This window comes from Hippopotamus amphibius, chromosome 6, assembly GCF_030028045.1.
Source record: "Hippopotamus amphibius kiboko isolate mHipAmp2 chromosome 6, mHipAmp2.hap2, whole genome shotgun sequence".
NCBI classification, from domain to species: Eukaryota; Metazoa; Chordata; class Mammalia; order Artiodactyla; family Hippopotamidae; genus Hippopotamus; species Hippopotamus amphibius.
In genome coordinates, this window is record NC_080191.1 from 71,086,316 (window position 1) to 71,099,256 (window position 12,941).

Consider the following 12,941-nt stretch of genomic DNA (forward strand, 5'->3'; position numbering starts at 1 on the left):
AGAAAAATCTCTTTTTAAAAAGAACTGCAATATCAACATTACAAAGGAATTAGACCAAAGTTTACATGAAGAGAGAACCCCAGGATGTGAGCTAAGGTAAGCCAGTTTTGCTCTGAGGGCATTCCTCTAAACAAGAAGTTGAGCAACAGTTCTCAGTGCAAAGGGTCCATGCTGGTCTAAGATGCGCAACCCAGGAAAACAGACCCTCATGAGGCTGAAGCCCCAAAGGACTATTCTTCAAACCATAATTCCAAAAGATACAAGCACCCCAATGTTCACCACAGTACTATTTACAATAGCCAAGACAAGGGTAAAGAAGATATAGTACGTATATACAATGGAATATTATTCAGCCATAAAAAAGAATAAAATAATATCATTTGTAGCAACATGGATGGACCTGGAATTTATCATACTAAGTGAAGTAAGTCAGAGAGAGGAAAACAAATATCATATAATATCACTTATATGTGGAAACTAAAAAAAAAAAAATACAAATGAACTTATTTACAAAACAGACTCACAGACTTTGAAAACAAACTTATGGTTACCAAAGGGGAAACATGGGGGGAAGGATAAATTAGGAATTTGGGATTAACATACACTCACTATTCAATACTATACATAAAACAGATAATCAAAAAGAACCTACTGTACAGCATAGGGAACTCTACTCAATATTCTATAATAACCTATACGGGAAAAGAATCAGAAAAAGAATGGATATATGTATATGTGTAACTGAATCACTCAGCTATACACCTGAAACTAATACAACGTTGTAAACCAACTATAATATAAAATAAAAATTAAATTAAAAAAAAAAAAGACTACACTTCAGTGCAAGAGTGAGTCAGAATTGAATCAGCCCCAGGGCCTACTCCCCAGAAAACTGTCTTGCACCGAGCAGAGGGGGAAAGCCCACCCCTAAAGAGCTGTCAACACAAGCGCCGGCCTCCCACAGACACCCAACCCAAATTCACGTAAACACAGGATCCAGAAAAACCCTGTCATCAAAGAACCTTGTCACCCACCTATCCAGTAGTACCGCCAGGCCCCTAGCAGAAGCAGACACTAAACTCAGCCAGGGAAATACACATTCATTATAAACCCAAAAATGTCCCACAAATAATTTTCCCAGAAAAGAAGCAGCTTACAGTCAAAAATAGCTAAACATACAAGAAAGGCACCAAGTCCAAAAAGCAAGAGAAACAGCAAAAGTGGACCAGGATCCAATAAATATTCCATGATGAAATCTGTCAACGGTCTTCAAAGTCAAGCACAAGAGTCTGTACTGGAAGCAAAAAGTCACGTTAAGTTCTTGAGCCCTGCAGTTGTGTAACAGAAACGGTATTTTGTGATGGCAACTTTGGCTCTGGTATAAGGATTAGATGAAAAGTAGGTAAGAGTTTAGACTAGCTTAATGGAAGTGTATAAGGACAGAAAAACCATATTCCAAAGACACATACTGAAGGATGAAACAAAAGGATTTTGTGACCAAAATTACCAAATAAACATTTACTAAATGACTATTATAGACAGTTACTCAATAAAAGGCATCATCATCTATTCCAGGGATCAACCCAGAAACCTAGAAACCATTCTTCACAGCTCTAGCCTCGCCACGCATCACAAAATCCTTTGATTTCCTTACTAATTTCACCTTTTTCCATTTCTCTCACTAGCATCAGTCTTGCATGAACTACCACACAGTCTCCTAGCTGGTCTCTCTTCCTCTCTGACAATCTCTCTCCCCCTCTCTCTCTCTCCCTGCCACGCCCCCCCACCCCAACCCCGCCAGCCCCCAACCAGTCAAAGGGACTGGCCTAAAGTGAAAATGTGATCCTATTCTCTGGCATAAAGCTCTTCAATGGAGTCCCACGGCATTTGGAGTAAAGCCCCAATTCTCACCAAGACCTGTAAGGCTCGGAATGCCTCAGCCCCTGCTTACCTCCCTAACCCTGTCTTCTGTTAGCTCTCCCCCTGCCCGCCCACCACCCATCTCCCTGTGCTGCAGCCACATTAACCACCTTTCATTTCCTGAAATACACTAAGCTGAAGAGAGAAATCAGCAAAATGTTTAAAAAAAAAAAAAAAGCACTCAAATTTTTCTAGATTAAAACCCTAGAAAAGTGATGGTTCTAGAGTTAGAGTGACAGTGTTGGAAAGGTCAACCATTCTGGGGATGACAGAAAGAACACGGTTTGGGGCAGGGTGAATCTGGGGAGGGGGCAGCCACCTACATGGAGACATCACTTAGGCCAATGCTTTCAAACCTCGGGCCCAAGCCTGTCAACCGGTCATGGAATCTACTTAGTGAGATCCAGCCAGCATTTCTGCATTTTTTTTTAATGCAACAGATGAACGCATGTCATAGAGTATGGGTAAGTACTGTTCACTGAAACTTTCACTTCAGTCATACACACAAGCACATTAGACACATCATGATACAAAATGCATTTCTTACTATAGGTTGTGATATGCAGTGAAAGAGACTCCTCGAGGGTTGTACACAGCAGGTAGTCAAAAATAGCTGATGAACTGATGAGCATATGAATAAAAGAATTATACGCAGCTGGAGCCATGGCAGTAAAGATGCTCATTCAGAAATGAGGCGGAATGAAAGCAAGGAGTGAGGATGCCCATATTAGGAGAGACAGAAGAGGAGCCTGCAGACAAGACGAATACGGAACGGTGGCCAAGGAAGTAGAAGTTAAAGAAAGGGAGAGGTCACAGGGTGTACTGTTGATGTTATTTCAGCTGATGTCTGTTCACTTTAAAATAAAAATTTTAAAAGATAAATTTTGGGAGTTATTCTTAGATCACAGATCCCTTTGAATATCTGACAAAAGCTATGACTCCTCTCCCTAGAAAAGTGCATCTTGCAGGTAACACAGCACACTGTATCCAGAGGTCTACAGGGTCCCTGGCAGCTTAAGCAAACACTCCCGGGAGGCCCGGGCCCCAGATGAATTCCCGCTTTATAGCAGATGAGTCAGGGGAGACATTTCCCTGGAGGGGCAAGGATGGAGACTCACCAGCAGTAGGCTTACTAACGACCAGAGGAGCAGAGAAGCAAACCAGGCGACTGGAAAAGGCCAGGTTAACTTGGAAGGGAGAGAACACACAGGAGGTTGGGAGGATCAAGGGAAGATATTTTTAAATGAGAGAACACCGACACTAGGAAAATTCACCTCCAAGCACAGTGGAGTCACTGCATTCACGAGGTGCACAACCAACATGAGAGAATTCCAGCCTGTTTTGTTGCATTTAATTCTTCATTTGATAAAACAGGACAAACCACCTGTCAAAACTTAAAATCATGATTACAAATATATGAAAGGTATTTTCCATCATTATTTGCCCTGTAACAGCTGACTCCACACATGATCAGCTATTCAGGAATACCTGATTATTGACAGAAACTCCCCAAAATGAAGATCTTCAAGTAACTTCAAGGGTTTTTATATCCGCAAGTTCAGCCTTACTAAAGTAAAGGAAGTTGTTTCAGATCAGCACTGCCTGTATATAATCTCCCACAGGTAAAATATAATAGGCATGCCCAGAAAATTAAAAAAAAAAATTTTTAACTTAAAAAGCTAGCAGTTTATACCTAGGAGTCCTTTTTTTTTTTAACTTTATTTTCAAACTTCTCTAAATATGTATGAATTTTGTGATTTTTTTTAAAAGATGAATTTATTTTACAAGTTAAAATAACCACATACCATGGAATTGACCTCCTAAAACAGTCACGCCATCTATTACTGACTGTGAAAGTCTCTCACTGCTGGGCCTAGGAGAGAAAAGGAAGAAAACATTACATCCCATCCTGAGACCAACTGAGCTGCTAGTTCTGAAAGCAAATGCAGAAACTCTGTGCTTCAAGCTTCAGAATAAGTCGTCCATTGTATTCGAACTGAATGAAAGCCTGCCAAGCCTGAAAACTCTGAAAAGATAATACGGGTAAAGTGTAAGCATTTTCCAGTAGTGTTTCACAATATACTTCCTGGAAACAGTTTGGCTTTTATATGAATTTAGGAAATAGATATAAAGGATACACTAATTACATCAACCCAAATACCTGTTCAAGTTTGACTGTAACAACACATTTACTGCCTGAGAACAGTAAACAGTAAATACAGAACACACACAGCATGCAAACCCAGTGCTGGGCAGTAAACCACCGAGGGTACAGAAGCTAGTTTTCATTTTTAAAAGTCAGAATAAATTATTTTTCTATCTGAAAATAAGTTAGATCAATATATAACTGCCTTGCAGAAGAAGATGTTCTATATCCCTTAAACCTGACAATAGGTAAGAGGCAAATACATGTGGAAGATTTTACTGTGAGATAATTTGTTTCAGAACATAAATCACTTGGCTATTCTGTTATCTATAAATCCACAAACAATGGTATCTGGAAGTCCCTCTGGTAACACGTTAAGGGTAAAACACCAGTCTAACCCATTTGGAGACCGAGCAGAAATTTCCTTTAGAAAGAATCTCCGGCTAGAACCAGATCTTATGAAAAAGAGAATGCTTCTGTTTCAAAGTACACTTTTAATCTAACATTTTACAATAACATCTTTTTGTAAGGGGGGGAAGAGGTGCCAAGTGTGAGAAATATGTAGAAATAATATAGATGCTTAATGCTTTTCAATGAACTCCAGCGTGGGAAAATGATATAAGAACAATAACACAGGTTATAAAGTACATCTCTGAAAATAACTTACAATCATATGTTCTTACTTTATAGGGGAAGAGCGTAAACCTACAGAAGAGATGGGAGACATCTGCTAAGTGCTTCACTCGTGCCAGGAAACTGGTGTGCTGCATATTACTTCCTGTAATCCTCAGGAAGGACCGCATGATATAGGCTCATCGTCAACATGGTACAGGTGAGCAAAGGTAAGCTCCAAAAGGTTAAGTGACCTGCTCAACCCGTACAGTAAATGCGAGAGCTGGGGCTCAGACTCCAAAGCCCAAGCTGCAGTACTGACTTAGCTCCTACATCCTACTGAGAAGACCAGGATGTGGAGAAGCCTCTGAGGGCTGTTCCACTTTACTTGATTCCTTTAATTTGTCCTGGGTGCTAAAACTGATGCAAGCATCTATGTGGTGTTCCCAAGCAGCTTTCACGTGTAGCCCGGATGGTCACCTGGTATCTCTACCGATCACCACGAAGGCATCTTGGTGCAGATTCACGGCTCCTTTCTCACTGATGTCCACCAACGCTCTTGGCAAATCTTGTTCCTCAGCGTTTGCCAAAGAGGTAGCATGTTCCTCCCAGGATGGTGCCAACATTTCACCCAAAGGATCAACCAATTTTACACCATTGTCTTCCTTGAAAGGAAAACAAATAATAAGCCATCTGTGCACAGTTGTGAGGGTGAGGTGAGGAAGTAAACCCAAGCTGTTTTCCCCCCAACAGACAGTGATGGCCAGGCAGTTTCACTGGTGACCACTACTGAAGGCCAGGCACTGGACTAGGTGTTATATATACAACACCTCAGTAAATCCTCAAGACACACGTTATCTATCTAATCATTCTATGGTTACTCCAATTTTACTCTGAGAAAACTGAGATTCAGAGCAAGTAATCTGCTTATGTTCATAGAGCTAGTAGGTGTCAGTGATGATATTAAAACATCAAGTCCATCTGACTCTTAAACCCCACAGCCACTGTGCCACACTAGCTTTTCTAAAAGGCTGTCATCTGAGCATTCACCATCAATTAACTGATGAGGTACAACTGCAGCAGACCCAGGGCCCCTGGAGATCCCTCTCGCTATGGTTGGACTCAAAGAACATACTGGCCAGCATGTCAACCAGTGGGTGATACAGAAGCTGAAAACAGACACCTCATTCTGGCCTGCTCAAATCTCTGGAAAGAAAGTGTAGTTCAGAGTGAATGTCAAAGGAAGGAAAATAGCTCAGAATTGTTTTAAGAAGTGCTTCTGGAATTAACAATAAATTTGGAGTTCTGCATACAAATCATTAAGCAAGTATGATGATTTAGACACACACTCGTAATGATCCACATTTAGAAGCTGAATAAGCAAAATCCTCTTGTTTTGGGGTGGTGGGGAGGAGGTTACAATCCTTACTAATGCACAGAGCTTTAACCTGCTGCTGATTTTGCTACAAAGGCAAAAGTTTCATGTCCTAGCAACCAAAAAGATGCATATTATTTAAGCCACGTATTGATGAGTTACAGGCCAGTGCAGAATAAGATGGTTAAATGGTGTCAAAGGAATACTTTAAAAACTTAATTGTCATAAACACTAGACCCATCAGGCCTCATCAATATTCTGCCCAACACTCACTTTTGGATCCCTGGAGCCACGTGTCTGGCTGTTCACTCAGAGCAGGAAACTATTCCCTAGCTATAGAAAAGCTGTCTGCAAATAAGTCTCTTCAAATATTTGCCCTCTCCCCTCTCCCAGATTGCCTCCAATCTCTTTAATCTCTGCTAAGTGAACAGCGGCAACACTTTTTATTACTGATACTGTCTCAATACAGTTAACTTCGAAGGACCTTCTGTTATTTCTCAATATGGACAATCTCCAAAAAATGACCATCTCGTTTCACTCTCTCCACACCCTTTAAAGACTCATGCGCTAATTTTCAAAACGAAAGGCATATAACAATGAGAAGACACATTCCTAGAATCAGAATTTGTACTTTGGGTCAAAGTGCTCAGAAACTAAGGTTTGGTCTTGCAAATAAACGTTTGCTTTATCAGAGCACTGAAATGCGTTACCTCAGGATTGTGTGATGCTGTTACCATGACTCCTATGGTAGATTTGGTCTGTTTTGACCTCAGGACAGCTAATAATCCCATACGAAACATGACGTGATCGAGATGTTCTGCTTTCGTTCGAAATCCAGCTGTCCCATATTGAAGAATGAGTCCATCAGGCTTGGCATGTAATGCTGACTGCTTTGTGACAACATCTAAATCCATGTCTACAAAATTAAGGAATGTTTTTCAGGCATAAGAAATCTTTCAAGGACCATTTGCTTCAAAAACTGCCATCCCAAACGAATAGATCTGCCTCATTCTGAACCTCCCCCCAGAATCCTCTGTTTGAGAAGAAAAACGGGTAGAATAAGTCCCAGGGGTTAGCATTACCTGTACTGCCCACTTCAGGACAGAAATCAGATTGTCCCCAACAATTCCTGGACCCGAGGAAAACTTAAAATGGTCCATTCCCAACTAAAATGAAGATTCCATACCTAGATTCAGAGAATCCTAAGAGGAATCATCTCATTCTACAAATGGGAAAACTTTACTCTGGGTCTCAGTTAACCTAAAGGTTACATGGGGAGCCGCTGACAGACTGAGGCCTAAGGTCACATTCTCAAGTGGCCTGGGCCTGCATATACAAAATTTCTGGGAAATCTGTGTAGTCCTTCTACTAATCCTCCTCAGCTGCAGAGACCTAGTCCCAAAGGAAAAGCAAAGGGCAAAAGCCTCCTCTCCAAGACTGCCCAGACCTTCTGATAGAACATGCAGTGGATTTTTTTTTATTTTCATAAGGGAGGATCGGGACACCCTTTTAAATTAAACTCTGATGCTAGCAACATCATCCTTTTACCTTTAATTTTAAAAATCAAACATCAGCCCTTAGCCCACTAGCACTTCCTTCTCTGGGATACTCCAGCTTGAAGTGGAAATTGGGGCTTGCAACCTCAGCCGTATGGACTATTCACTTCCTGGGTCAGGGTCATTCCCAATTAGTTCAGAGGTCAACAGGCCAGCTACCAGCCTATCTTGTTTTCTTTATTGCCCTTTATTGCAGCAATGAACAAAAAAGAAATGTTTGCTTTTGTCTAGTTGAAAAAAGCTGGCATTCAGGAAGCTAACTTAGTTTGCCCTAGAGCAAGCAAATCTATTTCACAAGCACGAAGAGATTTTATTAAAAACTGACCAGTCGGCAATGTAACACGATTATTTAATAGGGCGTAAACCACTTCTGTTACGTCCAAATCTTTAAAAAAAAAAAAAAAAGTCAAAATAAAATGCTTCCACCTTTCCACGTGTTTTAGGTCCTAAAACTACTTTCAATAAGCATGTGAAGGCTTTTACTGAAAGTATTCTCGAGTCCAAACTGTGTCCCCTCTGAAAAAGCTAAGAAGAGCCCCCTCCCCTCCATTCACTCCTCAGCACCTCGTTGGTTCCCCTCTCCTCCCCGCCCCCGAATCGCCCCGCGTGTCCCGGCACCCAGCCCAGAGGCCCCCACCTGGGTGACTGACGCGAGTCCTCCCTCTGCTCGAGACCCTCGGACACGCGCCTCCAGCTCGCTGCCGAGCCGCACTGGCCAGTAGGTGTGTCCGGCGCGGCCCGCGGGTCAGTCCGACATCCGGCCCACCAGCCTCTCCGTCAGCTAAACCCCTGCGGACCGTAACGTCCCCTCCTCGCCGCCAAGCCTCGGGGCCCCGCTCACCTCTGCCGGGAGACGCCCCTCACCTCCACCACGCGGACCACGTCCCTCGCGGCGACGCCGGGAAGCGGACTGAGGCGCTCGCAATTCGCAGACGTGGCCCTGCGTGGCTTCCGGCCCCGTAGTCCCGCCCCTCAGCCAATCACGGCGGGGGGGACCTCTGGCCCCGCCTCCTCGCCGGTCACGCGCGGCTCGCGCCTGTGGAACTCCCAACGCTCTCGGATCCGCGTTGAGAGAGGGCAGGGGGCTGTTTCCTTTGAATGACCAGAAAGGGTGAGGCCCCCGCGGTGGCCCGGGGGTTGGGGCCGAGGGTCGCGGGCCCTCAGAGCACTGCGCCCGGCAGATACGCAGCCCCTGACTCCAAATTCGGGTCTCAGAGGGTGGCAGGCCCCGCGTTCCTGGGAAGCCGGGGCTCCAAGTGGTCCTGGATGGGGGGGTCCCGGCCCCAGTGATGCGCCACCCGGCTTCCCGCATCCGCCTCTCGATTCTCGAGCTTCATCTCCCAAATGTTTGATGCTGGGACGTCTTCTCGTGCCGCCATCCACTTCTCCATTCCCCAGCCCCAGCTCGCACAAAACGTCTTATTTATTTACCTGTAAGACACCCCCCCCCCCCCCCCCACTAAGCCTGGGCCCCTCGGGGAAGAGGCCAGGTGCATCCAAATCGTCCGGACTCAAGGGATGCCCCCTGGGGCCAAGGTGGCTCCCGAGAAAGGCGGAAAGGCCCACCAGGGAGGGGTCCGTGGCGCAGGGGCGGAGGGGCAGCTCCTGGCGTGGAGCGCGGCGGAGACCCCGGAGCCGCGAGACCTAGAGCTCCGCCCAGCCTGCACTGCGGGTCTCCCCCGCCGCAGCGGCCAGCTCCGCCCAAGCCCGACACCTGCGGGGGATTCGGAAGCTGGGCCCCGCGCCTTTCCTAGAATTCAGGCTTGCAGAGCGTCTGCAGGTGCTGGCTGCCAGCCGCCTGCAATGGAATAATTCGCAACACTTGTTGAAAGTCAGATTCCCGGAGCCCGATCTGAAGCGGGAGTTGGGGAGAAAAGGGACTGGGAATCTGAATTTTAACGACGTGTCTTGGGGGATAGTGTGTATACTAGATTTGGAGGTCAGGAGATAAAGCAAAAGAGTGTAAGTGTCCCGGTTTGTACCCATAGCTCTTGATGCGTAACAGTGCTCCTGCAAAGCTGCTTCCACGGAAAGGAAGCTGCGGGAAATTTCCCCGGACATCAACGACGCTGACAAATCCAGCGTCCCCAGGCCTTTCCAGTTTTCCTGACAGGCTGATTTCGAGTCAACATGTCGGCTTCAAAGAAGGAATGCCTTCAGCTTCAGCTGTTAGAGATGGAAATGCTGTTTTCTATGTTTCCTAACCAAGGAGAGGTAAAACTTGAAGATATCAATGCCCTGACGAATATAAAGAGATATCTGGAAGGCACAAGGGAGGCACTGCCACCAAAAGTCGAATTTGTGATTACACTCCAGATCGAGGAGCCCGAGGTAGGTGCCCTGAGTTGTTTTAATGGTTGCCAGGTGCCCAGTTTATATTGGAAACACTTGGAACTTGAGCTTCCTGTCCAGGAAGCAAAGAGAATATTCCAGATGCATATTTCCTTTACTTGTTTGAAAGCAAAATACGGTACCCTGTAAGTTGTCTAAAATAAAGATCTTGAATTTTACCTACATATGCTCACCTTTCTTACCAATATGCCTAGTGTTTTTATTAAACATCTCTCTTAGTCTTATACCGCCATTATTATTCTGTTCACTCATCCAGTTTTTTTGTTTGGTTGGGTTTTTTTTTAACCAATCCTCCTATTGTAGTATGAACTATCTTGTACATGTTATGATTTTCACACATCTAAATACTGTCCTTAGCAAAACTGGCTTTTAAGGAGTGAATGACTGTTTCTTTGGTGGCACCATGACACTGAAAGCAAACACAGAGAGAAAATGTAAATTCTGAAGATGAATTCACCTTCATCTTCTGACCCATTTATCTCTAGCAACGTTAGCATAGCCCAGGTAACAAGTGGACCAGACATTTAAGAACTGCTGTGCGGGGCTTCCTAGGTGGCGCAGTGGTTAAGAATCCGCCTGCCAATGCAGAGGTCACGGGTTCGATCCCAGCTCCAGGAAGATCCCACATGCCGCGGAGCAACTAAGCCCGTGTGCCAAAAAAAAAAAAAAAAAGAACTGCTGTGCTAGCTGCTTCCTACTCAGCCTCCGGTCATCAGTCCCTCAGAGGAGACTCCCTGGCTCCCCAGACTGGATGCAGTCCCTCTGGTTACACATGTCAGTGGATCTCTGTACTTTTCCAAGGCAATGCAATGAAATACTTGCTGTGTGTAATTATTTGTTTAATGTCTGTGTCTTTCACTAGGCTCTAGACTTCATGAAGGGCAGAACTATGCCTAGCTTCCTCACTTCTCTATTTCAGCATAGGGTACCTGACATGGGGTAGGTGTTGGATGAATATTGGAATGAATGAACGCATGCATGGAAGGAACTTATGTAAAACTGTGTTTGTAAAATTGTGCAGTGTGGCACACAGCTGACATGTAATAGTAGCAGTAACTATGACACTTAGCATGGTGCAGTGGCCATGGATAAACTAGTTTATGTGATTTTATGGTACTTAAATCTATTTGATTTGCATTTTAAGGTGAAAATTGACTTGCAAGTAACCATGCCTCACAGCTACCCCTATGCAGCACTGCAGCTGTTTGGACGGTCATCCGAACTGGACAGACAACAGCAGCTGCTTCTCAACAAAGGTCTCACTTCTTACATAGGGACTTTTGATCCAGGTGAGCTCTGTGTGTGTGCGGCCATCCAGTGGTTACAGGACAACAGTGCCTCCTACTTCCTGAACAGAAAGCTCACGTATGAACCATCCACACAAGCAAAGCCAGTCAAGAACACATTCCTTCGAATGTGGATCTACAGTCACCATATATATCAGCAGGACCTACGGAAAAAGATTTTGGATGTCGGGAAAAGGTTAGATGTGACAGGATTTTGCATGACGGGCAAGCCGGGAATAATCTGTGTGGAGGGCTTCAAAGAGCACTGTGAGGAGTTCTGGCACACGATTAGGTATCCCAACTGGAAACACATTTCCTGTAAGCATGCCGAGAGTATCGAAACAGAAGGAAATGGGGAGGACCTGCGCCTTTTCCATTCTTTTGAAGAGTTACTCCTTGAGGCTCACGGTGACTATGGCTTAAGGAATGACTACCACATGAATCTGGGCCAGTTCTTAGAATTTCTCAAAAAACACAAAAGTGAGCATGTTTTCCAGATATTATTTGGTATCGAGAGCAAAAGTTCTGACTCCTAGGAAGCTATTAAGAGGCCCATGCTTGTAACCTCGCTTGGTATTTCTGTTAATAAGACCAAAATAAAAGGACCAGTGTCCGTTTAGCATCGTCTGTGGGGAACCTAGCTCCAGCATTTTTCCCTGATGATGAAACACATAAGCCTTTTCACTTTATAACAGTGCAATTGTGATGTTACCTCTATGTTCTTGTGTTAATTGAAAGCTATTTAATGGTAAATTAATAAAAACCAGTCAGTTTAACCGGTGAAGCTAATCTGATTACAAAGGAGTCCAAAGCCCAGTTTAATGGCAGCAGTCAAATTGCAGCTCCAGACTCATAAGTAACATTTCTCCTTTCATGTTGCTAGCATGTAGGTGACACCCCTACATTTTCTTCCATTACTGGAGAGGAATTAAAACAAGGACAAAGAGCACATGTCTACCATGTTTCTCACTTTAACTTAAACTCCCTACTTGGGGTTTTTTTCTTTTAGTAAAGCCAAATCCTAACTGTAATGGCGGTGACACCATGCTGTGTGTCGTTCACATCAGTTGATTAATGATACTGAGGATCGTGTACCAATATTCTTAGTTGGGTTCCTCTCCACAGAACACGATATAGTTTCTCATCCACACAGTGTTCCACAGGTAGTGCACGTGGCAGTCTTCCCTGTGCCAGTCTGCATCATTCTGTGGGGCAAGGGTTTTGGGAGAGGACCACTGTGGATGGCTCTGCTCCGTCACCTTCCTAGGGGACAAAAATCAGGCTCTACATTTTGGCGATGTTACTGCCATCTCTTCTGAAAATTCCAAGCTCCACAAGCATCACCAGCCTTCTTCAAAATGAGAGCTTATTTTCATAAGAGCCCCTGTTTAAGTAGTTCTTGACAAACCATTTCATTTCGAAGTATCTACCCCTCCCCGGGAATTTCTGGGAGTCTCATCTGCTGTAAGGGATGCTGTGAGCTCTCTCTTCAGCTTTCTCTGGTTTCCCCATCCCTCTTTGGCTACTACTGCCCTTTCCTGGGGAGCATTTCATTCTTCTACTGGGTGCCAGGCACCCCACTGACATCCTGGTCGCCTCAGGATGCCAAAGCTGGGTGCTGAGATTTAGTGACACGGAGGGGATGCCTCGCTCCCCATCTCATGATGACGTTGGGGGCCAAAATTGCTGCGTGT

At 44.6% G+C, this 12,941-nt stretch overlaps 2 protein-coding genes across 7 annotated transcripts in view; one reads left to right on the top strand and one right to left on the bottom strand.

Annotated features, from left to right (window-relative positions):
- PGM3 (phosphoglucomutase 3) overlaps window positions 1-8,552 on the bottom strand; it is a 35,081-nt gene extending 26,529 nt beyond the window's left edge. For 3 of the 5 annotated variants that reach the window (XR_009054305.1, XM_057738831.1, XM_057738829.1), the window contains exons 1-4: window positions 8,451-8,552; window positions 6,764-6,969; window positions 5,159-5,343; window positions 3,726-3,793 (exon numbers count right to left, since the gene is read on the bottom strand). Coding sequence is in view for 4 of the 5 variants with exons in the window: in XM_057738831.1 (XP_057594814.1) it covers window positions 3,726-3,793; window positions 5,159-5,343; window positions 6,764-6,967 (457 nt within the window). In the remaining variant the exon portion in view is untranslated. The other 2 variants (XM_057738830.1, XM_057738832.1) reach the window with 2 other exon arrangements.
- Window positions 8,553-8,631: 79 nt separating this feature from the next.
- RWDD2A (RWD domain containing 2A) lies at window positions 8,632-12,017 on the top strand. 2 transcript variants are annotated; one of them, XM_057740298.1, is made up of 3 exons: window positions 8,632-8,720; window positions 9,598-9,940; window positions 11,106-12,017. In XM_057740298.1, exons 2-3 carry the CDS (start codon window positions 9,740-9,742, stop codon window positions 11,781-11,783), a joined length of 879 nt encoding a protein of 292 aa, XP_057596281.1. In that variant the 5' UTR covers window positions 8,632-8,720; window positions 9,598-9,739; the 3' UTR covers window positions 11,784-12,017. The 2 variants fall into 2 exon arrangements, with proteins under 2 accessions (XP_057596281.1, XP_057596282.1); XM_057740299.1 differs by having other exon boundaries at window positions 8,646-9,042.
- The last annotated feature ends 924 nt before the right edge of the window (window positions 12,018-12,941 follow it).

Coding starts and splice junctions, on each gene's coding strand:
- RWDD2A (XM_057740298.1), top strand. CDS start 9,740: ATGTCGGCTTCAAAGAAGGAATGCCTTCAGCTTCAGCTGTTAGAGATG. Junction 9,941..11,105: donor TCCAGATCGAGGAGCCCGAG/GTAGGTGCCCTG, acceptor TTGCATTTTAAG/GTGAAAATTGACTTGCAAGT.